Source organism: Rhipicephalus sanguineus, chromosome 10 (genome assembly GCF_013339695.2).
Source record: "Rhipicephalus sanguineus isolate Rsan-2018 chromosome 10, BIME_Rsan_1.4, whole genome shotgun sequence".
Lineage (NCBI taxonomy): Eukaryota > Metazoa > Arthropoda > Arachnida > Ixodida > Ixodidae > Rhipicephalus > Rhipicephalus sanguineus.
In genome coordinates, this window is record NC_051185.1 from 80,611,540 (window position 1) to 80,634,281 (window position 22,742).

The 22,742-nt window shown below is 43.7% G+C and overlaps 2 protein-coding genes across 3 annotated transcripts in view; both read right to left on the bottom strand.

The window, feature by feature from the left end:
- Window positions 1-676: 676 nt before the first annotated feature.
- LOC125760038 (uncharacterized) overlaps window positions 677-22,742 on the bottom strand; it is a 210,091-nt gene continuing 188,025 nt past the window's right edge. For both annotated transcript variants that reach the window (XM_049419628.1, XM_049419627.1), the window contains exon 2: window positions 677-1,584. In XM_049419628.1, coding sequence (XP_049275585.1) covers window positions 764-1,453 — 690 coding nt within the window. In that variant the 5' untranslated portion in view covers window positions 1,454-1,584 and the 3' untranslated portion in view covers window positions 677-763. The remainder of the gene's footprint in view (window positions 1,585-22,742) is intronic.
- The window catches only part of LOC119406525 (facilitated trehalose transporter Tret1-like), a 38,509-nt gene continuing 18,419 nt past the window's right edge, over window positions 2,653-22,742 (bottom strand). Inside the window, exon 6 of the mRNA XM_037673264.1 lies at window positions 2,653-2,730. Coding sequence (XP_037529192.1) covers window positions 2,653-2,730 — 78 coding nt within the window. The remainder of the gene's footprint in view (window positions 2,731-22,742) is intronic.

The following is a 22,742-nucleotide window of genomic DNA, read 5'->3' on the forward strand; positions in this document are numbered from 1 at the left end:
TAAGGGAATAGCGTAACCATGCCGCAAACGTTCGTTGCGGGCAGCGCGTTTTAGTTCAGCGGGATAGCGTTTACGTGCCCAAGCTGTGACGGTAGTGTCATCTAGCGGAGGGTGAATGCGTTAAAAAAGTGAAAAAAAAGCTCTCAGAATGCTCGCCTTATCCCTGGACGCAGCAATATTACAACTTTTTTAGTAACAATAAAAGTAAATAAATATGAACTAAGCACCAAAAGCGAAAACTTTTATGTTGCAGATTTGCTTACACCGATCCTCTAGTTCGGCCTAGGGACGTTCGAAAGGCAAGCGATCTCAAAAACTACGCCAAGTTATCCGTAATACTCGGGCGTCGAAACTCCATGAAGGCAAGCGATGCCATTCTACGTAGTCGTTTGCTGCGAAAGAAGTGAGTCCGTCCACATCAACGCTAATTTCAATTCGAAGCGGGCGTCCAAAATCGCCGCTATGTTTTACGTACACTACGTTAACCACGGAAACACGGTAACGCTAAATCTGAAAAATAGCGTGCGTACGGTAAACGCTATGGGTGATTACGCATGCGCATTTCGGTCCCGCTATTCCGCTAAGCCCGCTATTCTGCTGAACCTGCTAAACTATAACTGTCTAATAATTTGCACATTCGTGACTATACGCCCACTGACAGCAGCAGATATTACTGTTCATGAAAAATGCTCATGCAATTTATTTGAACAAATAACTCATATTTGCAATCGGGCAAATAGTATCACCGTACGTGCAGTCGTCTTCACGGACCCGGACGAGGGAGCCTGCTCGCTGGCATGTAAGCTGGAACGCCCGTATCCAGTTGCTCTTGAATCCTGGCAAACTGTTCGCTCACCATACTGACTGTGTCCCGAAGCGCGTCGTTATCGTCCGGTCTGGCTGAGGCCACAGCCTGCTTGAGATTGTTGAATGCTGCGCCGAAGTTGTCGAGCAAGGTACGAACGTCCACTGCGCTTAGGAAGACTGCCGGTTTGCCGCCACATTCAGTGTAGTGTTTCCGCAGGTCCTTGTAGGCGAATCTTTCTTCGCACTTGGAGCACGTCGTCGAGTACATGGCGCAGCTCTTCCGCAGGTGTTCGTTCAAGTCTTTCAAACGTCCCATGAAGTCACAGCCGGCGTTGACGCAACGAACCTGTTTATCACCAGGACACCAGTCTTCCGGCTTGAACTTGTAACCTCCCACCGAATAGTCGCAGCAACTAATGATGTAAGAAGCCAAATCACGGTAATCTGAGCGCACACCGTACTTGCCGGCGCAGAGATCACATATGACGTGCCTGCAGTGTAGTTGCAACAGTCTAGACGATACCAAAGTACACCAGAAGCAGGAGTCCCGATTGTCGAGGCTATCCATGAACTCCACTTTCCTCATTTCCACGTGACTTCCGAATCCGTGTACGGCGCGTCTCCATCGTTGTGCCGGGTCGCTCATGTCCACCGAATACAAAGGCGCTTCGCACGACTTCACTCTTCTTCACGACCTCCAATTGAAAAGTTTCACAACTTGCACTGTGGAAGCTTGCGGAAAATCTGACGCGTCTTAGTGCAACAAGGGCAAAACCGCTAGAGGCAATCAAAAGCTTCAAGTACAACTATCTGTACTGCTCTCTGCCCCGAGGCCGCTGTCGTAATTGTGGGATTGTGGTTGCACGCGCGCTTCCTTATGTATTTTCATGTGACCGAGCTGTTACGCGCGTAACCACCACTAAGTGCGAGCTGCGCCGAAATGTATAGACAAGATTATTTTTACTCTCGCACCAACGTTTAGAGCAAGCACACATAATCTTGACTCCAGTTGACATCTGTCGACGAGGCCAGCGTAGGAGTTGCGCAATGATCACGTCACAGCTGATGGCGAGCGAACACTGGCGGCCATCATGTGATAAGAACAGACTGGATGATAGCGTAGTTGTCCGTTCCACGTAATCAGCAGCCCCCCAGCAAAAATGGCTGCCCCCTGCAAGCGATGAAAATTCTCGTCTATAAACCTGCCGGATTCCCAGAGACCGTTAGGATAAGATTGCGCGTAAAACGCGAGTAGTCGAGTTTATTCCGGAGCTAACGCGAGCCTCAGCGATAACGCAGGAAATTTCTATCAGGCATGTATCAAAGCCCACGCGTTTCGCGGACGATCAATTTGTCAGCCACCAACGATTGTCATCACCGCTATCGCTGCACCGTGAGTGCTATTTCTCTTCTGAGCACAGGTTCCAGGCAGGTTCGCGCAATAAATAGTTCATTTCTTACCGGCTTGTGTCCAGCTGACTTCACCATCACCACAGTGGCGTATCGCTGGTGGCGCATCACCACAGTGGCGTATCGGCTGGCACAAGCGCTCGCGCTATCTGCCACGGTTTCCTGTGACATTTTTCGCAATGACAATGCCGCACATGCGCAAAAAGTCGTAACTACCATCCGGCACAGAAGCGACTAAAAACCTCTTTTGATCGACTAGAAAAATGCCAAGCAAGCGCCCCGTGTGCGTTCATGACGAAAGACTAGCGGACGCCGAAGGTCAACCTCCGAAAACCGTCCCGGCAAGGTGTCCTCTGCTTCGTATCCCAGGTTTGGGCAGCCGTTTCGGTAGAAACAGTGACTGGATCATTCACCGGGTGTGGCATATCTCATGCACTAGATGGTTGGGAGGATGCTGCGCTTCACGCCAGGCTCTCCGGTGTCGGCGATGTTCCACCAGAGGACCGCAGGTCTCTGCACGCCGAGTGCGCAGACTTAACTTATGCGTCCGACTCAAGGAGTTGTTTGGCGACTTTGACAGTGACGAGGGGGAATAAAAAGTAAAGAAATAAAGCACTTCATTGGAAACATGGATGGTCATTTTTGTTTGTTTTTAGCGGCTATCCCACCGCCATCTTGAATTTGGGTCCGGGACCCAGCAAGCGCCCCCCCCTCCCCCCCGCCAAATCTGGTCGGATTATCCTTCACCGTAGGAAGTGGGGGGGGGGGGGCGCTTGCTCGGCATTTTACAGTAATCTCTTGGCAGTTCCGCTGACGATAATCATGCACTCAATAAACATGCACCCGTGGCGCCCAGGCTCCAGATGGATCGATGCTATGAGCGTCCCCTTCGTAACGGTGCGGAGACCTGCACGCCACCAAGCTCGAAAAAATGAGAACACGCGTGTTTTTTTAATGTTGGCCTAATGCCTTGTGAAGTTCGATTAATCGATCTCACCACTGAAAAAAAAGACCATACATGCACTTCCCAACTCTCTGCCCTTTAGGGCAGAATGACCCTATTTTAAATGCGAAGCATTTCTTAGCGAACCAAAGGTCTTTTTAGCGTTTCTATCAACGTATCCATCTATCTATCTAGCCGCCTGCGTCTGGGTGTTCTCGTGATCGCCTTCTTAACATGGTGTAGACCCAAATTGGCATGGGAGGACAAGAGGGTTTGAAGAATATAAGTGTTTAATCATGACCTGAATAACGTGAAAATGATGGTGCGTACGTCATCAAACCCTCTCCACCAGACACGGGTGTCATATGTCTGTATATCACGGGCCACGTTATGCGGGTATACGCCTCATATGATTGACAGTTTGTCTACCAAGTAACGGCGAGAAGAGACATTGGTAACTTAAATGCGAGAGCATTAAGAAAAACCGACGCCAGCAGCGTTGACCCGACGAATTCAAAGAATAATGGTCTGGATCCCATCAGGAATCGTACAAAAGCATTCTGCGTGGCAATGACGTATTCTACCACAGAGCCACGTGAGGTATTTAAACTGCACTGGAAAAGGATCCTACGCAGGCGTAATGATGGTGCAACGTCAATTGTGGTTGCAGCGCTGGCTCCGCTTTTATAGCACTCTAAGACACATTAGATTTGTATTGCTATGATTCAGCAAGCTATACTCAAGCGTTGTTCGACCACGGAGGAATACGCTGACGAAAGATACAAGGTCGATCCAAATAGGTCGCGAAGCTTTGGGCGAAAAGCGGTTAAGAACCTACTGCCGACGACAACAGCAAGGGGAGTTATGGGTGCTGCGATTGAAGCGCGACTATGTTTGGAGGGAACAAACACAAATAGCGAAAAACCAAGTTTTATTCAAGGACGAAGCAATCTTTATGTTTTACATATTACATTTCTTTGCCCAACAATATTATGCAGGTGCAATGTGCCAAGAATATATGACAGTGTTTATTATTACGAAAAACATTTTTCTTAGTGCCCCCTGGAGTGAGGCGCACGTCATTGCTATTCAGTGCAGCCGTTGCGGTGCATAGAAAGGCCTGCTCATAAGTTCGTCTGCAACGACACGCCCCCTCCCATGTTTTGGTGTTTCGCACTTGCATGCGTTCTGTGAATTAATTCGGTGAGAATTTTATTTTGGCATGCGCGAAGTTGCGAGGTGCGTTTCCTCGTTGGTGAACGTGTTGGCAACGGTGTTCAACGGGCAACGGCACGACGCGGCTAACATTTCACACCGAACGCTTTCCACGGTACTCGCGGAAACAATGTAGTGTTCCAAGAATGCAATAGCAACGCGCGTATGCCTGGCGAGCCCTCTCTTCTAGATGAGACACCGGGGCAACGGTTCGGAGTAGTGTGCTTGCCGGATTTGATGCATCAGTGTTCCTGCTGCCCGGTTTGCTTCGTGAACAAGCAGTGCCTACTATATTGGACATCAGGACCAATTCAAGTAATGATGTCCGAAATATTGGACATTGCCCCACATACAAACTCCAACTTTCACTAAGCTAAGCTTTAACACTTTTGCCTACGTGGTCTATTCGAGCTATACTGAACTTTCTGAAAAAACTCGTGCACCTAATTTTAACCCGGATCTATGGAGGATAGGCATTCTAGGATAGTTTGAAGCAGCCATTGTTACTCGCATAGACATTACTTTTCTTGCGGCACGGTTGACGTGTCCACAGAGAAGCGAAGCCAGGCTAGCGATTGAATAGGCCATACGAACGGCGCCTGATTACGCTATCGCATTCTACTCTTGAGACGAAGCTCAAGCGCCCTCCAAGTTTTATTCTCGGAATATCTTCCTTTAAAGCTATGTACATGTCGCCTATGCCCACTTCGTTAAATATATCGCATAAGATTTTCTGATTAAGATTATCATATAAGCTAGAGTGATGTCTAGAAAAGGCACGTATAACGGCATGTTTCCTATTTAGACACTCCTATGCACTGCGCAAGGACAGACAGGTTATCGTCTAACCACCTGCCGATTCGAAATCTGTACTAAAAATCTCGCGAAAGATTGTTATGGTCTGCCCACGTTTCTATTTTTCATTTTACTGCCTGCATCGCCAACCTGTATAGTACTGTATAGTAATGGTTCTGATTGAATGCGGAGATATCCACCCAGGTGTTTGTTTAGACACGAGCCTACATGAAGCCTTGGGTTTCAGGGACAACAATGGAAAGCTGAACACACCCGCGATTGAAATAAGTAAGAGACGGTTAGAGGATTCGTGGCAGAAAAGTAGACAGAAAGGACAAAAATAAATAGAGGGAAAAGTGAGGACATTCTGCCGTGAGCGGCAGAGAGCTGGGTTGTGAATTCAGTTTTTTTTTTGCCATCGTGAGATCGATTTAATTGAAGTAGCAAGGCATTAGGCCAACTTTTAAAAAAAAGTGTTCGTTTTTTGCTTTTTTTTTATGTCGAGGCTGGTGAGGCGCATGTTACCGCCCCGTTATGAAGGGGATGCTCATAGCATCTATCCATCCATTCATGCCCTATTGATTTCATCCTTCAGCTAAAATTTGTTGTTCCATTGTGACAGACTTTCTACCTAGCGCTTTTATGCGGCTCCAAGATAACCTGGGCGTATCCTTCTTTTTCACGTGAATCTACTGAGATGGAAACCTGTAATGTTTTCTTCGACCAATATATTTACAATTAGTTTTTATTGCAATAGCAATTATATGGACAGTCTCGGCTGGAAAATATCCGTCCCCGTCGCCGTCATTCACCGTATATGTATAAGTATGTATATATATAAAAAGGCCACAAAGAAAAATAATTAAGAAATTCTTTCCGACGCGCGGAATCGAACGGGCGACCTCTCGCTTTGCAGCCCGCCGCGTTAGACGTTAGGCCACGACAGCACCGTCTCTCAGCCTGCTAACGGCGAGCTATTTATATACACCATGTAATTCATCATGTTTTCTTAGTGGCCACATAGATGGCGCGACGTGCGCGCGTGTTGCGCGCTTTAAAGATCGTCGCCCCGCCCCTGCGAACGCTGTTGCTGTTCGCTCTACAGGGCGTCGTCGCTTTCGTGCGCTTATCTCAAGGAAAGAAGGGGCGGCCGGTGGGGTGCTTCGCTTCGCTAGCTGCAGCGGCCGCGTTTGCGAAAGGAGCGCGCTGTTCAAACAGAAATAGGAAAAGAACTGTGACAATTAGTTCGCGATCGTCTTGTGTGTACCTGTTCGTTTGCTTCGTGCGTCCTGCTTTATGTTTGAGCAGTGCGCTTCAAGTGTCGAGCTGTGACGCATTAGTTCGCGCTCGTCCTGTGTGCGTTCTTTTCGTGCGTCCTATGGGCTCGAGCGATGCGCTGGCAATTTCGAGCTGATTTCCGTTCTTCGCGTTACACTACAATTTATTGCTATCGCAATCATTGCTTCGCCGTTGCGGCGAAACTGTGACTTTTTTCTCTAGATATATTTTCGCACTTTTTCTGACTTTATTCTGCGGCCTCTTCGCCTTTTTTTTGCCTGTTTGCAACCGCGAAAGCGTGAAGTCCCAAAACAGACATGGCGCATTTTACGCGTGCAATTGGTCTGTGGAGTCTGACAGGCATGGAATCGGTTAAAGCACATCGCAGCCAGAACAGCCGTGCCCAATGCACTTGTGTCAGGTGTGTCATTAGAGCCGCATACAATTGGAAAAACATCGTCGAAGTTGTCTCTTCGTTCGCGGCTACACTGTAAACCACATTACACCCGTATGGGTGTAACTTGGTGTCTATAACTCACACCCCTACACCCCCAAAAATAGGTGTACCAAGCAGGATTACACGTATACAATGGGTGTAATTTCAAACTTTCACCCAATGGGTGTGGTTGGGTGTAAAAGCATATTACACCCAAATGAAAAAAGGGCGTGGGGTGTAAAAGCACATTACATCCAAACGAGAAAAAGGGCGTTAGGGTGTTTATGCACAATTACACCCAAACACCCAGGCAAAAATTTCCATAATTCGAGTGGTTCCCCCCTCCCAGTTGGCTCCCATTGAAACGCTAGAAAGCTTACCCTTTGGCTAGTCCTTTCAAGGGCGCATGACCTATTATAGTGGCTCCTGCCACAGAGGGAAAATCCTGGCAGCAGCACTGATTTTATGGTGCATATGAAGCACGGCATATATGGCCCTCACATATACAGTGCAATCGTGACTGAATACAAAGTCATTACTTAAAATGTGTTGACACATATTGCAAGATGTTCACACAGTTATCCAATAGTACAAAATAAAGTCAAGCTTTAATAAACACAGAGCTCGTACATCCGAGACAAATTCTACGGTATTCAATGACATTTCTCGAGTGTGCAGAGCGGCATCGCGTATGCCGCCAAACAAGGAGCACAGATGACATGGAGCACAAATGACCAAGGCGTTTGTGTCAAAATATGAAGCAAGGGCGTTATTTCCACTTCATAATGAGGAAGTCAACTTAAAATGCTTCATTGTAACACAGCCGTATAGTGCAGTATTGGTCTTAGAATTAGCTAGAACCGTGCGAGTGGGGTGTAATAGATAAAAACAGCCCTCGAAAAGGTAGCAGTTGCAGGGAGAAGCACAAATGAAGCTTCTTCCCTGTCAGCCCCCTTGGGGCACTACAGACAGCTGGTCCCTTTGGGCGCACCCCAGGATGAATTTTCCCGCTGTAGTTGCCCTTCCCATGAAGGGAAATATTGGTGCCACTTCTTATACCTGCGCTTATGCAGTTGATAAAATAAGGTGCCATCGTCTTAAATGGGCTGCATAACATCAGTGTATGTGTTTGGAATCAACTGGAATACACAAGGTACGGTCTGGTCGTTCTCCTGTTAAGGAGATAGTTCAGAAATGTGCAATCCCTTGATGAGAAAGTGGATTGATAAAGTTTCAAAATTCCACCAGTGCCCACACCACTGTGTCTGTTGTCGACTTTCTTAGTAGGGTAAACACTGCCATCCAACAGCTGTAGCTCATACACGAGCAGGGTATCAATGCTCCGTGACAACTCACGCAACATTATAAGGACTCAGAATGTCGTTTTCCACAGCAGGCCTCCATATTATCTCTTTTCTGGGAAAGTACATGAGTGAAGTAGAAAACTGTGCAGATTGCTGAAATTATGAAATCTTTCCCACTTTCTCAAAAGCAATGTATTGTGGCTCCGACAGAAAAAAGCGAGCAATCGGGCCATGACGCGCACGTTGCAGCGCATGCTGAATGCGGTAATATGCAGGAAATGCATGGGAATAGGGACGTTACGACCACGACAGCACTGCAGAAGCATTACCTACATAACAACAGTAGAATCAAATTTTACACGGGCATGTTCAGAGAAATTTAAAGATTCTCCCTTTCCAAGCAAAGAGAACATAATCATTGGTAATTGAATAAAACGAGTATTTATTTCTTTTAAAAATATTGACAAAACTTAAAGCTTGTCATATAGCTCAAAAATAAATTTTAAAACAATATTCGATGCACTGATTTTACTGACAAGTACTGGCAGTTTTGTTAAGCTAAAGTTTCAATAGCAAAAGATCTCAATTATTAAAACTACTGAAAAAAAAGTCACAAAGTCCTTTGAATATAAAAACTAAGCCAATAACCACAAAGTGGAATGACCTGCGAGAACATGTTGAAATCGGCAGAGACAAAATGGCTTGTAATAAAATGTCACAAGAAAATGAGCAAGAAATTGAAACGAAATACTAGTACCGCCATAGTATTCGTTTCTGTATAATGTAAAACAGCTACTCGTTACCATATGAATATATAACTTTATGGCTTAAGCTCGAGTTAATCACAGGTGGCGACATACTTTAAGCAGAAGCTAAGGCCTATTTTCTAGGCTTTCTTGAAAATGTTCAGGAGCTTTACTACTTGTGTCCTCGGAGTCATTACCCACTGGCCAAGAAGGAGCCGTTCAGCAGCGACGAGAACGTTGAACACCTTGTGATGGCAGTCGATATTTAACAGCCAATGTGCTGCCATGAGTGCAGCTACTCATTCTTCGGCATTGGACACACTGAAGAGCAGTTCTTTGTCCACATGGAGGAAAAGCTTGCCTGCATAGGGAAGATCGGGGCCATCGTACACAATGCAAGGTGTTATTGGAACGCTCTCTCCCTGCATGAGAAAAAAAATCATTGTCTGGAAAGCGCTACGCAGACTTCAATTATTTGTTTCAGTAAATAACAGTTTCTGTATCATGTACTATCGTGAGTAATATGAGCTCGAACATGCGAGCACGTGGAAAATAGCCTCAAAACTGAGACAGGGTGATACGTGGATGGCGCTGCCGAAACTGGAGGGGAGAGGGGAGGCGCTGTTCCGCTGACTGTTGGTACTCCCGCCTCGCTAGCGTTGCTGCGAGATGTCGGCTGATTGCGTGCCAATGACCACTAGCAATGATAACAAAATAAATAAATGAGGCGCAGCAAAAACCTCAGCCGACACCACCGACATACCGAGGCGCAAGCATGGCCCGCGCATCGTGGCAGGCTACGTCACAGCCGATATCTCAGCAGCTACCTAGTCTGATGTGGCTGTTCGCGTTGATGGGAATTCATATCACCGCTAGCGGCCACTGACACTCTCTAAGCTGCTGTTTCGCATCAACAATATCGAAGCGGGAGGGTCGGAAGCGCGGCGCCCTTTCCCCTTTGTTGCCGACAGCCGCCGCTGCGAATCAGCCGACGTAAGGTTCAAGGCTGTTCGCCAAGCGCTCGCGTGTTCGAGCTCATATTTCTCACGATAATACCATCCAAATATGAAGCTCATAGCATGCCCCATATGTAACTGGAGAGAATTAACAGCTTTTCTACGTGCATTTAGCTTGTTTGGGAAAGAGAAAGTACTATTTTACAAATATCATGCGCATTTTTAAAGAAAACGGAGCATTCTTTAGTGGCATGAAGAATTCCTGCACATCGATAAAAAGCATATAAAATAAAACTATGCACAAGGACTTCTCTTCAAGGCTGCAACTTGCAGCCTTGAAGATGACTGGAGAATTGAAAATATCTGATAAATCATTACGCTTGTCTTTTACCAAATAACATTATTGGAGGTGGCCGTACAAACTGCGTTTTTTAATGTTTGTACACGTAAAAGTATTTAGCGAAGTTACAACGCCAAAGCGAGGCGAGGCGCATATAACTCTTAATAACCACAACAAAATAATGAAAGCTAGACATAATGGAAACAAACAGAATAAAATAAATTGTGCTCGAACTCGGGCATTCAGGCGTACGCACGAAGGGGGGGGGGAGGCGCAGCGATTAACATTCCTACTACCCTCCCCCCTGATGGGGAACCCTGCGCACGTCTAAGTGCACACTGATGCTCGAACTAGCGCTTGCACAGTTCAGGTAGGTAAGGCGATTCGGCCACACATAGACATGAAAAATTCATTAGAACACAAGTCAAGTTTAAGGAACGGCTCCCCATGCACGGGTGCCGGCATTATCAGGCGACCTATGTTACGGTTGAATTAAAACGTCGGTACGAATTTAACGAAACGGAATGTATTAGCACTTAGGCGAGCTTCGCGCGGCGTACCTGAAACGAAGCAACATGCTGCGTTAGGATGACCCACACGCATCAACCCGAGCATCACGGTAGTTTTAGCGCACGAAACGAACAAGGACGGAAAAGAACGACGCGGACACCACGTCGTTGCTTTCTGTCCTGATTTTTTTTTTTTGTGCGAAAAAAAAATGCACTTGGATTACCAACAGGCCGAAGCATACGCGCCTTAGATACGCTTGACGCTTAGAAGTAACAGGCGCCGTCACAGCCCAATTATTCTGAAATCAATATAATGGTTCATCGAAAGCGGGGCCCCCTTCCAACACCACCGCCGACAGAAGGCCACCGCCACAACTGCGTTCAAATCCCCCTCCGAATCACAGCCGCGCATGCGCACACTGCTTTCAGCACCAAACAAAGCAACGCTTGCCCGCGCCTAATGTCACACAACTTTGCCTTCATCCCGATGAAACAATACACTCACATATGCTCGCTACGTTAACAAATGCTCACCGATTGTCAACCAGTTGAGAAAGCTTAGTTAACGGCATTAGATCGCGCGATCGGAGTTATCAAAGCGCTGGCCGTGGCAACGTGATAGTGGTACACACCGTTTCAGTTCGAGTGCTCCACGTTATGAAGCTGCAGGTCTCCCTTTGAGTATAGTGCATCTTCGTAATAAGCAGCACTGGCAGAAGGTAAAGTACGAGCACACAGCGCAGGCACACTTCAAACAACTGAAACACTGACTGCAAAACTCGACCGATCGGGAGGCGACGCACAACACACGAAGAAAACGGTAGAGTCCGCCGGCGTGTCTGAGCGCGTTGCATAAGTCACGTGGTGATAGAGCTGTTCCGCGCGCTGCACACGCGCGGCGGCTGCGCCGGCCTACGCCGGCCGAGGAGGCGGCGCCCCGGCCGCGCATTTTACAAAGGCGAGCGAATAAACCCACCCACAATGCACCGCGCCACGGCGCTCTCTGGGGCTATGCATTTTGGCCGGCCTAATTGTGTTAGGCGGCTGCCAGTCCCCGTACTTTCGTATCAGTGGAAACAGCGACGGCTGTGTGCGCGCTGTACTGCTATGCAAGGTGCAAACGCAAAGTGCTGGGACGACGCGACCATACTAAACGCCCTACGATGAATCGGATACACGCGAGAGATGTGCTTCGTGAGACGCTGTGCGCACACAAGTTCTCGCTACCGAAAGCCGTCTCGTTCAGGACGCATTGAAGCGGACACAGCCTGCAGTGAAAAACAACACGACGGCGGGATGACGGATTTCTTGCAAGTCAGCAACGATATATGCAGACGTGGCAAAGCAAAGGAAAAGTGGGCTCTGGGACGATGTGATCAAGAAAAGCCCTCTACGATGGATCGCATGCACGCGAAACTGTAGATGCTTCAAGCAACGTTAGTGCGCGCGCCTTTATCGACCATGCCCTCCTCTGCCGAAAGTTGCGTGGATCTGTTTGCAACGACGTAAGTATCGATGTTGACAAAGCCATATATGCAGTTAAAACGGCGGGATGACGGATTTGTGCAAGCCTTGACGCTGCTCAGAAAGCTGGTTTTGAAGAATGTCATTCCCAACGTCGCGGTCGTCACTTCAGTTGACGGCCCAGCACTGGCTTAGAATTATTTTAAGCTACGCACTGTGAATGGGGACATGCGCGATGCGCTGAACAAGTTAGACGACAGACCGTTTTCCGAAGAGAAGATCCTCGGATCGTGGCCCTACGCATCGCAGGCCAGCAAAGCGACGCGAGCATTACTGCTGTTTTTAAGATCGACCGGCTTAAACGACCGCTTGTAGGCATTCAATGGACAGGTGCATATGTACCCTGACAGTGCCTTCTTCCCTCTTCTTTCTTTCTTTTAATCCCTTCATCTCTTCCCCCCAGCGTAGGGTAGCAAACCGGACGCGCGTCTGGTTAACCTCCCTGCCTTTCCTTCATTTCCTTCCTCCTCCTCCTCCTCCTTCGAAACGCCATTGTGCTCCTTAAAACACGCGAAGCTTTCGGCCGTTGGTATATTTTTGATTATATATATAATATGGTGCGCGATCATTAAGAGAGAAAAAAAAAGAAGCGCTGGCGCCAGGATATCACCTATGAGCAAAATAAGGTTCGAACAAAAACGAAAATTTGCTGGGTGCCCTTCAGAAAAAGACCTCTGCTCCTGCCATTTTCTTTCTTTTTTTTCGCATTTCATCGCAATACGTGAGTAATGCGGTGAAGCTCTGAAGGCACGCGCAATGTTATGATATGCGAATAAGACTCGCCGAAAGCCAGGTTCTCGCCATCATCCGCCAACCATATTTTTCTGAGAATTTGACGTAGCCCCACGACGTAGTTTTTTTTTCCTTTCTGCAACCCACCCCTATGCAACAAGCCATCATGCATACTTGAAGGCAAGTAAAAAACCTACCTAGCCACAACCCATGCAACACAAAACCTCTATACGTTCTAAGACGTTTTATGGAGGGTTTGTGTTTCATGGGAAGTTCCACGTAGTCGTCACATGAAATTGAAGTAAAAATAGGACTGCATACCATGGAAGTCGCCCACAATCTTGCAAATATACAAACACACCTTGCTTTATTTTTTGCGTTACTTAAACCCAATGCATTGCAGGTGAAATGCCACCTGGAGTATCACAGAGATCATTGCTTGCACCCTTCGTCATCCTACTTTATATAAGTGGTAGCCAGTCTTGTATGCATGTGCCTCTCAAATGAACGTCCTTGCGTATGACTGCATGATTTGTGCAAGAATTATAATACCATATCAGACTTCACAATTTAATATTAATTCTAGCACAAGCCTTCACAGGGAACCTGGCAGATATCTCTTAATGCTAGCGACGCGTATTTTCTGAGAATCCTTGGAAGCTCTTTTCTTGCACAAGTTGTGTCAAATGCCTACAGACCTCTTCAGCCTATAATCTTGGTGCCTTACCACAAGTACGTAATGCAAAAATCACGGGAAATGTTAAAACTGGTTCAAAGATTTATGAGCTGTTCTAAAAAAAAGAAAGCAATATATTTTTTTGCTTTTGCAGAAGCATTCTGAACAAGAGTAGACCAACTGAGACTGCCACAAGCATCCTTGAATATGTAAAAATACTTTTCAGTGGAAACTGCTTGGCAAATGTGGAGGCCACGCATTTTATTCAGCTGCACACATTTCTGCTAAATCTTTCTAGTGCTATAAAAATATCCAAGATAACACCTATGATGACACAGACAGCATAACACACCCAGTTTCTTATGTCTTTTGGCATTGAAAATAAAAGGTAGCTTATTCCTTCATATAAATTTCGCATATTTACAGTTATGTAAGTGAGAAGCTTGACAGCATACCAGTTTATATGTCTCTCTACGAGATGCGGACATCTATAAATCCAGAAGCCCGAATTATCACTTCTGACAAATGTGAAGACGTACAGATGCAGAACTGTACAACTGTGAAATGTTATTTATTCACACCTGTTATTTATTCTTTAAACAAACTTCCAATTCAGCAAAGCATTATACAAGTACCAGTGTTCATATGCCTCATGACTGGCATGTGGAATGGTCTTTAGAAAGGTTCTCCACTGCCAACCAGGGTTGTTGCAAGTATTGTACTAGGCATGTGTTCCCCTCTCCCCCCCAAAAACCCCTGTGACAGCATTGCTGCCAGCACCATGAATGAAACAATGCAGGCAACAACTGCAGTGCTAAATGCATGAAACACCTCGCCATCAAGATCAAATCATTGGGCTATGGCCCAAGAGGAGCAAGGTATACTTGCACAGAGAAGTAGCTTGGGCAATTTGCAAGATGCATTGCCACCAGGCCCTCTAAGCACGCAGTCAGTGGATGCTTTAAGACTTCTTCGTGCACTCTTTCTATGAGAAAGACATTGATCTGCTGCTTTGGTGATGTAATGATTTCTCCTATGTTACGAAGACTGCATTGACCGCAAGCTGTGCTTAGATAGGGATGGTAGTGTAAAGCCCGGCGATGCAGCTTTGAACCATTTTTATAGAACTGTCCCTCACTGTGGTAACAGGCATGCTTTGGAGGTAGTAGCATTGACCTACTTCCTAAATTTCAGCAAACGCCTTTGCATACAACTCAAGGCATGTCAAAAGGTATTGCATGCTCTCGTAGCTCACTTTGGCAGCCTAAGATACACCCCAAATTTGGTAATAAACTGCCATGAATATTGCATCTTTTTACAAGCGGGGGCTTTTATTTTAGATGTGCAGCAGTAGCGCAGGCATAGCTGACATGAATTGCACTTTTAATGTGAAATGGCCAGTCATTAACGACCATTTTGTAATTGTCATAATAACATAAGCATTTGTTGTTTTATTTAAATTTTCCCCTAGAGCAAAAAGACTTATTCATAATGCATATAGCTATTATTTTAGAAGTGGCAAATTGTAGCTTATCGAGCTTAAAATGGGTCAGCAATGGTAAGCATCATTTCTGCAAGGTTTGAAATTGTGTTCTTGCTGTATTATACTGATGCAATGCTGCAGAAAAGATATATTACACATGTTTATTGCCAATTACTGTATTCATTCATCACAAGTTTATAAAATCTTCGCATGAGAAGGATGTATTATGTAGCGCAGTGTTAATGTGGTGCTACATGGTGTGACAAATGGTGGCTCCTAAATATGAAAAAGGACCTTGAACCATTCGAAGTGCCATGCTGTAGTCTTACTAATGGCCAACAGAAGTCATGAATGTGAACCATAATTAGAGTGGGTGTACCATCAACTCAGAGGTTACTAGTACAAAACATTTATGCGAGACACGGTGTGGCAAAGCTAACTTATTTTAGTGTAGCTTACTTATCTTGTTCATTCATGGTGCAAAAAGGCTGCATGTTTTTTTTTTTTAAATTCAGAAATTCAAAAAACTTATAAACTGCTTTTTATGAGACATCAGCGTTGGTTAGAAGGGACAGGTTACAAGGAGTGCTGCTCATATTGCTTGAAGTTCACTAGTTACCCCAATTAGAATAATTTATTTACATGTCTGACAGCTTGTACAAGTTAAAAAAAATTTAAACTTTAAGATATTGCCAGCAAATAGCATTTCATTTGAAAGATTTCAAATGCATTAAAGAAAAATTGAATTTGTTGCACTTCGCAAAGTACACTTAGCACTCAAAGGGTTAAGGTGTGTCTGACTGTGTTCATCTCTGATGACAGTACTGTGGCGTAACTGTGCCCGTGGCTTACTTAAAGGGCCCCTGACACCAAAATCGAAACGTTGAGATGTCTGTGTTGTTTGACTGTCCTGTAAAAGTGGGTACTTCTGACCAATTATTAGTGCTGAATGTTCCCTTTAAGATATCTTAATTTGGGTTTAAAGTAAACGTGAGTGCTTATTTGGATTTTCAGCACCTCATGACATCGGCACAAGTATGATGTAGACAGAGGTCCCTTATGACGTTACACAAGAAGAGCTAGTATTGTCGACGAAGATACGCAGGGCGCACACAATACCATGACTAGCACCCAACAAGGACTATTGTTCGTCCCCCCTCTCGCTCTGTTGTCAGGCTGCTCTCAAGGTGGTTCTGGCTGCTTACACCAGGAATGATTTTCCTTTTTCACAAGGAAAAACGCCCTTTCCCGCCGAAAGTGGCCACATCGTTTCATTATTCACCGCGCGTGGGCCCACCGATGTGAAAAGTTAGCTTTAAGTCCCATCAATTTTATTTTATTTATTTAGTTTTATTTAAAAATACCTTACAGGCCTCCACTGAGGCATTGTGTAAGGGGGGCAGTACGAAAACGTGGACTTCCATAGTAGTTACATAACAAAAGTTCATGAACAGCGGTCATGTAGCAGATCACATAATAAGAAGAGCAAAACAAAATAATTAATTAGTTCATCAGCAATGGTAACAAAAAAAAATCAACAACACTAGCAAAGATAAAACATATAATAAGGAAATATTCATCGAGTCAAGCACAATTGAAATCTTACAGTACTAGGGTTCGAATAGAAAAAAAAGAAAAGCAACACTACGGTGCTATACAATAAGAAATTGCAAAAAGGTTACAACACAGAGAGCACACTGCGATAATGGCAAATATTTTTACACCTCGTTGGCCAGATAACTGGTCAATGAGTCACGAAATGCATCAGTGTTTGTGAGACATGCGATGCTATCTGGCAGGGAGTTCCAACATCAGACTGCACGTGGAAGCGCAGAGCAGTTGAATGCACGTATTGATCCTTAAATGTGGGTATAGCTAAAGTGATTATGAAGCTTGTGTGACGTGGAGTAGGGTCTTTTCAAGCATGCTAGTGTTTCGAGATGAATGAATGAATTTGTGAAACAGTGTCAGCAAGGCAATGTCACGTCGAGTACTCAAAGATTACAATGAAGGGTTAAGTTTGATTTGTGAGACGCTAGACTGATAGCTGTATTCGTTATAAATGAAGCGGCTTGCCCTGTTCTGAATTCATTCCAACATGTCAGTAAGGTATTTCTGGTGAGGGGACGAAAAGGGGAAGCGTACTCGAGGTGAGGGCGAACGAGAGTAAGGTATGCTAATTTGCGAACATTCGAAGGATCGTTTCTTAAGTTTCGACGCAAGTAACCCAAAGATTGGGAGGCTTTGGCTGAAACGGAGGTGATGTGTTCTGACCAAGAAAGATTTGTAGTGAATATAATGCCTAGATACTTATATTGTGTAGCGATTGCAACAGTGTCTTTATTGATATTGTATGAATGTAGGGAAGGTATAGGCTTCCGAGTAAATGACATTACTTTACATTTTGACGTATTCAATGTCATTAGCCATTTACTGCACCAGTTACTAATTTGTTCTAGATCATGCTTAAGAACCAGATGGTCGTCTGTATTAACTATTTTGCAATAGACAATGGAGTCGTCAGCAAATATTCTTATAGTGGAAGACACGTTATGTGGAAGATCGTTAATAAAGATGAGAAAGAGTAAAGGACCGAGTATGCTTCCTTGTGGTACACCAGAAGATACTTCAGTTAAGGAGGACGAGAAGTTATTTGCAATGGTGAACTGGTAACGATTAGAAAGAAAGTTACAGAGCCATGATAAAGTGAGACAGTCCAACTGAAGAGCTGAAAGTTCTGAAATAAGGCGACAGTGTGCGACGCGATCAAACACCTTTGAAAAGTCCAGAAAAAAGCAGTCAGTTTGTTGGTTGTTGTTCAAGTTAGTGTGTAGGTCTGTAACAAATTCAAGCAACTGTGTCTCGCACGATAGGCCCTTTCTGAAACCATGCTGATTATGGAAAAAAGAACTTGTTAGTCTCAAGGTGTCTGTAAATCTGCGAGGCGATAATGTGTTCCAGTAACTTGCAAGAAATGCATGTCAAGGAGATTGGTCGGTAATTTTCGCACGATGATTAAAATACCGGTATTATTTTTGCCATTTTCCAGTCTGTAGGAAGCAGGCCAGTCGCGAGTCACTGCTTAAATATGTGAAGAAGAATTTCACTTGACACTGTTACTGTATTTTGTAACATTTTTTAGTTTATACCATCTATGGCACAAGAAGAAGACATCATAAGGTTATTTATGAGTGATGATAGTCCCTCCAATGTGATTTCTATAGGTTCCATGTATTGGTAGCTGAAATCAGAAACCTAAGGTACGCTTGAAGTGTCCTCCGTCGTGAATACGGAACTGAAGAATGAATTAAAAGCAGATGAACACTCGCTATTTGGAAGAGGAACATTACTGCTGCTGTGTAAGCAGATATCATTAGATTCGTGGTTGGGGCTTATTACTTTCCAAAACATAGCTGGATTGTTTTTAAGCTGTTCACGAAGGTCATTAGAGAAATATTTTTCGTTTGCTTGGCCTAAAGCTGAGCAATATGTTTTAAGATAGCATGTTAATTCTGCCATGAAGATGATGTGCGAAGGCTCTTAGCGATATTATACAGTCGTTTCTTTCTGCTCCCCATGCGCTTGGTGTTCTTAGTGTTCATCATGGCTAATGATGGTGTTCTTGGTGTTCATCGTTCTTGGTGTTCGTCATGGCTAATGAAGCGAAATCACTCCAAGGCTAAACTCGTCGTCTTTACACGAACTTCCAGCTGCCTCCTGACCACATATACACTTAATCACACACCCGTAAAGTCAGCCACGTCATACAAATATCTAGGACTTCACCTACTATCCGACGTATCCTGGAACTGTCACATTGATTACATTCTTGCAGCTGCTAACCGCTCCCTTGGCATGTTAAAACATGACCTGCGTCATGCTCCTGCACACGTGCAAAAACATTAGTATATTACCCTAATCCGCATTAAAATTGAGTACGCTTCAGCTATATGGGACCCGGAACAAGCATATATCATTGATAACATAGAATCCTTGCAGAACCGTGCTGCTCGCTTCATTTTCTCTGACTACTCTTGTTTCACTAGCTTCACTGCCTTAAGGTAGGTCACCACCTTCGAGAAAAATTTTACAGTTGCAGTCCAAAAGTTATAATTATGGTTTTGGCTTGTAGGGCTTAGGTAAATTTAAACTTTAGAATTATGAAACTGCTAAAAATGTAAAACACAATATTTATAAAAATCAAAATCTGCCGAAATATGCATGTTGCACCAACAGTCACAACTACAAAATGGTTGGTGCGATTGAAATGCAATTTGGCAGCTACGTAGTGAGGGCACTATCCTGTGCATCTAACCTCCATGATCACCCCATCTCTAATCTAAGGCACGTTATTGTAAAAAGAATGAAAAAGTTTATATTTGACAGGTTTGTTTTGCACACAATTGGCCATAGTACAAAAAGGTACTGCTCATTTTCAATAATTCTGCTTGAGTGCACAACTCAGCTTATAAAGAAGTAGTATGCAAAATTGTATGTAAAAGTGTTTATCAGAAGGAAAGTTATCAGTGTTCGTGTAAGTGTAGAATGCAAAAAAATCATGTTTTGAGAAAAATGGCTTTAAAGATTTCAGTCGATTGTACATATAATAAAGAAACAATTACTATGTCTGAAATTCTCCAGCATCATAGCTTGGGCCCTCCTCTGAAGTGGCGCATTCTCCTTTTGAGCGAGCTGAAGCACACATATTTTTTTTAAGCTCATTTGTGTCTCCAGCTGACTCTCATCTATGTGCGCCACAGCGGGTCCATGCTTGGTATATTGATTCCATAACTTGCGTTGATGCTTCATTTTTGTCCTATACTTTGCCATATTTCATGGAGTACTGTAACTTTCTCCTTGAAAGGCCACAAATGAATCCAAGAGCTTGAAGTGGTGTACGAAAAAGCACAGACAGCCGAGTAAGAAGGCGCACAACTTAAACAGAGTGCTGCATCCGTGTAGTAGAAATTTTCAAATAAATCGAAAACATCATGCCCCACAAGCTTTAGAATGTACTTAGACACTTAGCATTATGTAATATGTATAAGGAAAAACATTTATGACAACATGGCAGGTGTTGTGGAATCAGAAACCTTCAGTTTCGGTTTCGAATGCGTCTTAGAGAGGTTGGAAAAATGGTCAGAACTGTCGAATGGCTCAAGATAACTACATAATTTTTTTGCTAAATATTCTTGAATAGAAAAGGAGCTTGAAAATGTCGAATTCAAAAAAATAACTTTTTTTCAAAAAAATTCTGTTTTGAAGGTGGTGACCTACCTTAAAAGATTGTGCAGGTCTTGATAACCTTTCCATCATCGTAAACTTGCCCGTTTATCTCTTTTTCATAAAATTTATTATCATCCGTTCCTTCATTCACCCTTAGCCCTTAGCCCTTATTCACCCTTAGCCATCGTTCCACACCGTCATCACCCTCTCAATATCAAACAAATCACATGCCATACTTCATCTTTTGCTAATTCAGTCATACCAAAAACCATCATTGAATGGAACCAGCTGCCTCGTAAAATTGCAATAGAAAGCAACATTCAGATATTTAATGACCTTTTAAAAAATGACAGCCTTAAAGTTTAATGTTCTGCTCTATTCTCAATTACCGATTTTATTCTTATTTTGTACTGTATTATGTTATTCTGTTATCTTGTGTTGCGTTATTATGTTGCGTTTTTAAATATCTTTTTCAATATTTTGAATATGTGTTGCGTTATTGTGTTGCTTTTTTCAATATGCTTAAGCAAGTCTTGTTATTTTTGCTAATTTTTATGTTTGCTGTCTCTGTATTGTATCTTTTCTTCTTTTGCTACCCCCCTATGTAATACCCTCCCAGTGAGGGTGTTCGGGGGTTTCCTGAAATAAAAAAAATAAAAGTCACCTCTTCACTTACCCCTTTCAGACGCCACCTATGAAGAACTGTATGTAAACGTGTCAAACTGACACAACATTATTTGACGGCACTCAATATTCTATTGCAACAAAAATAGTGTCTTAATATATCAATGTAGGTGTTATAGTAACTCGTCCTAATTAAGTAGTAATTAAATATCGATTTATCCTGAAGACGTTGATGTTCTTTTTTGGCATAAATAGAATGAAATTTTAGGCTAGAAATATTGTTAAAACTCATTCTCGGTTATGTACATTTCGAGCAAAGGAAAATTATACTTTCCACAGTATGTACTATGTTCCTATTGTATTGTGTTTGTTGTCCTTACGCAGCTAACATTGTATAATGGCGAGTTTATTGTTTGTTGAATAATATTTTCATGCTGCATTTTATTTCTTGTCTACTTGGTAACCACTCCCCTCTATAATGCCCTATGGCCTTGAGGGTAAATAAATAAATACACAACAGTAGACTGCAAAATGAAGTTAAATGAAGAGAAGTGTATTACGCAGGAGGTTCGATTCGTCCAAAGCTCGATATATCTTGATGTTTCTTAGCGCCTAGTTGATACAAATAGCAAAATCGAGTAGTGTACACAATTGTGTACATAGCGTGTCAAAATGGTTAATATTCCTCACGGCATTCCTTGCAAGCACTGAACGCTCATGATGTAGTCCTTTTCATGTCGAGTTACAGTCCGATTTTAGGTGTCTACACTCCTTTAAGAGATGCAGTTGGCCTGTTTTGGAATAAACAAAAGCAAAAACTTCCTGCATTAAAAAACTATATTTTTATTATTTTTCAGTCAAAGTAATATGAAGTCTCAACACTTCCAAGCTTGCTCTTGTAATTGTTGGGTACATTTATTATTTTAGTGAAGTAAACAAAGGTTAAATTACACAATAGTTTCACATTAGTCACAATGAAGAAGCATCCAGAAATATTGCACGAAGGCAGGTGCTGTCCTCGTTGCAGTACTTGTCCACAATGAGCAGAGCATTGGCACCTGATGGTGTTCAAGCTCCTTAAGGGCCCAGATTCACACTGTTTTGGTGGTGAGCCTGTAAGTGGAGGAGATACCGAAGTGTTTTTAAGTACCGAGTTCTGCGACTTGCTCTCTAGTGACTTTTTATTCTAGCTTTGCGAAGGAAAATGAGGAAATGGAAACAGTCAGAAATCCTAGATGTATCAGCACCATAACACAAGTCAAAGAGAAGGCATAAAATTGAATACAAACACAAAGCACACAAGCAGAACACCAAAGAGAGGACCCCACAAAAAAATGCATACAATGCTATGCATTGCTAATGGAATTGTGCTCTTGATGACACAAATTTCTATCACTAAGCTTATCCAGGTATACTTTCAGCAAGCAGCACACCTATAGGGCACTGCACATGGAGATACATGTCAACTATGGGCGTACACTATTAATTTAACGTGGCTCACATTTTTCTAATGCTGCACGGGCGCATGAGGACTGCCATGCGGAGGCGCGTGGCAATGATTGAGAGTGCATGTGCATCGAAAAGCAGCAAAGGTGGCTCGATAAGCCATGAAAGCACCATTTGCAAGCAAAAAAAAAGAGAGATTGATTAATTTGCATTATTAGTGTGTTGTTACTGCCATGCATGTGATTATGTACCAAAGTCATTAAATAAACTTTGGTGATTTATTATTATAAAA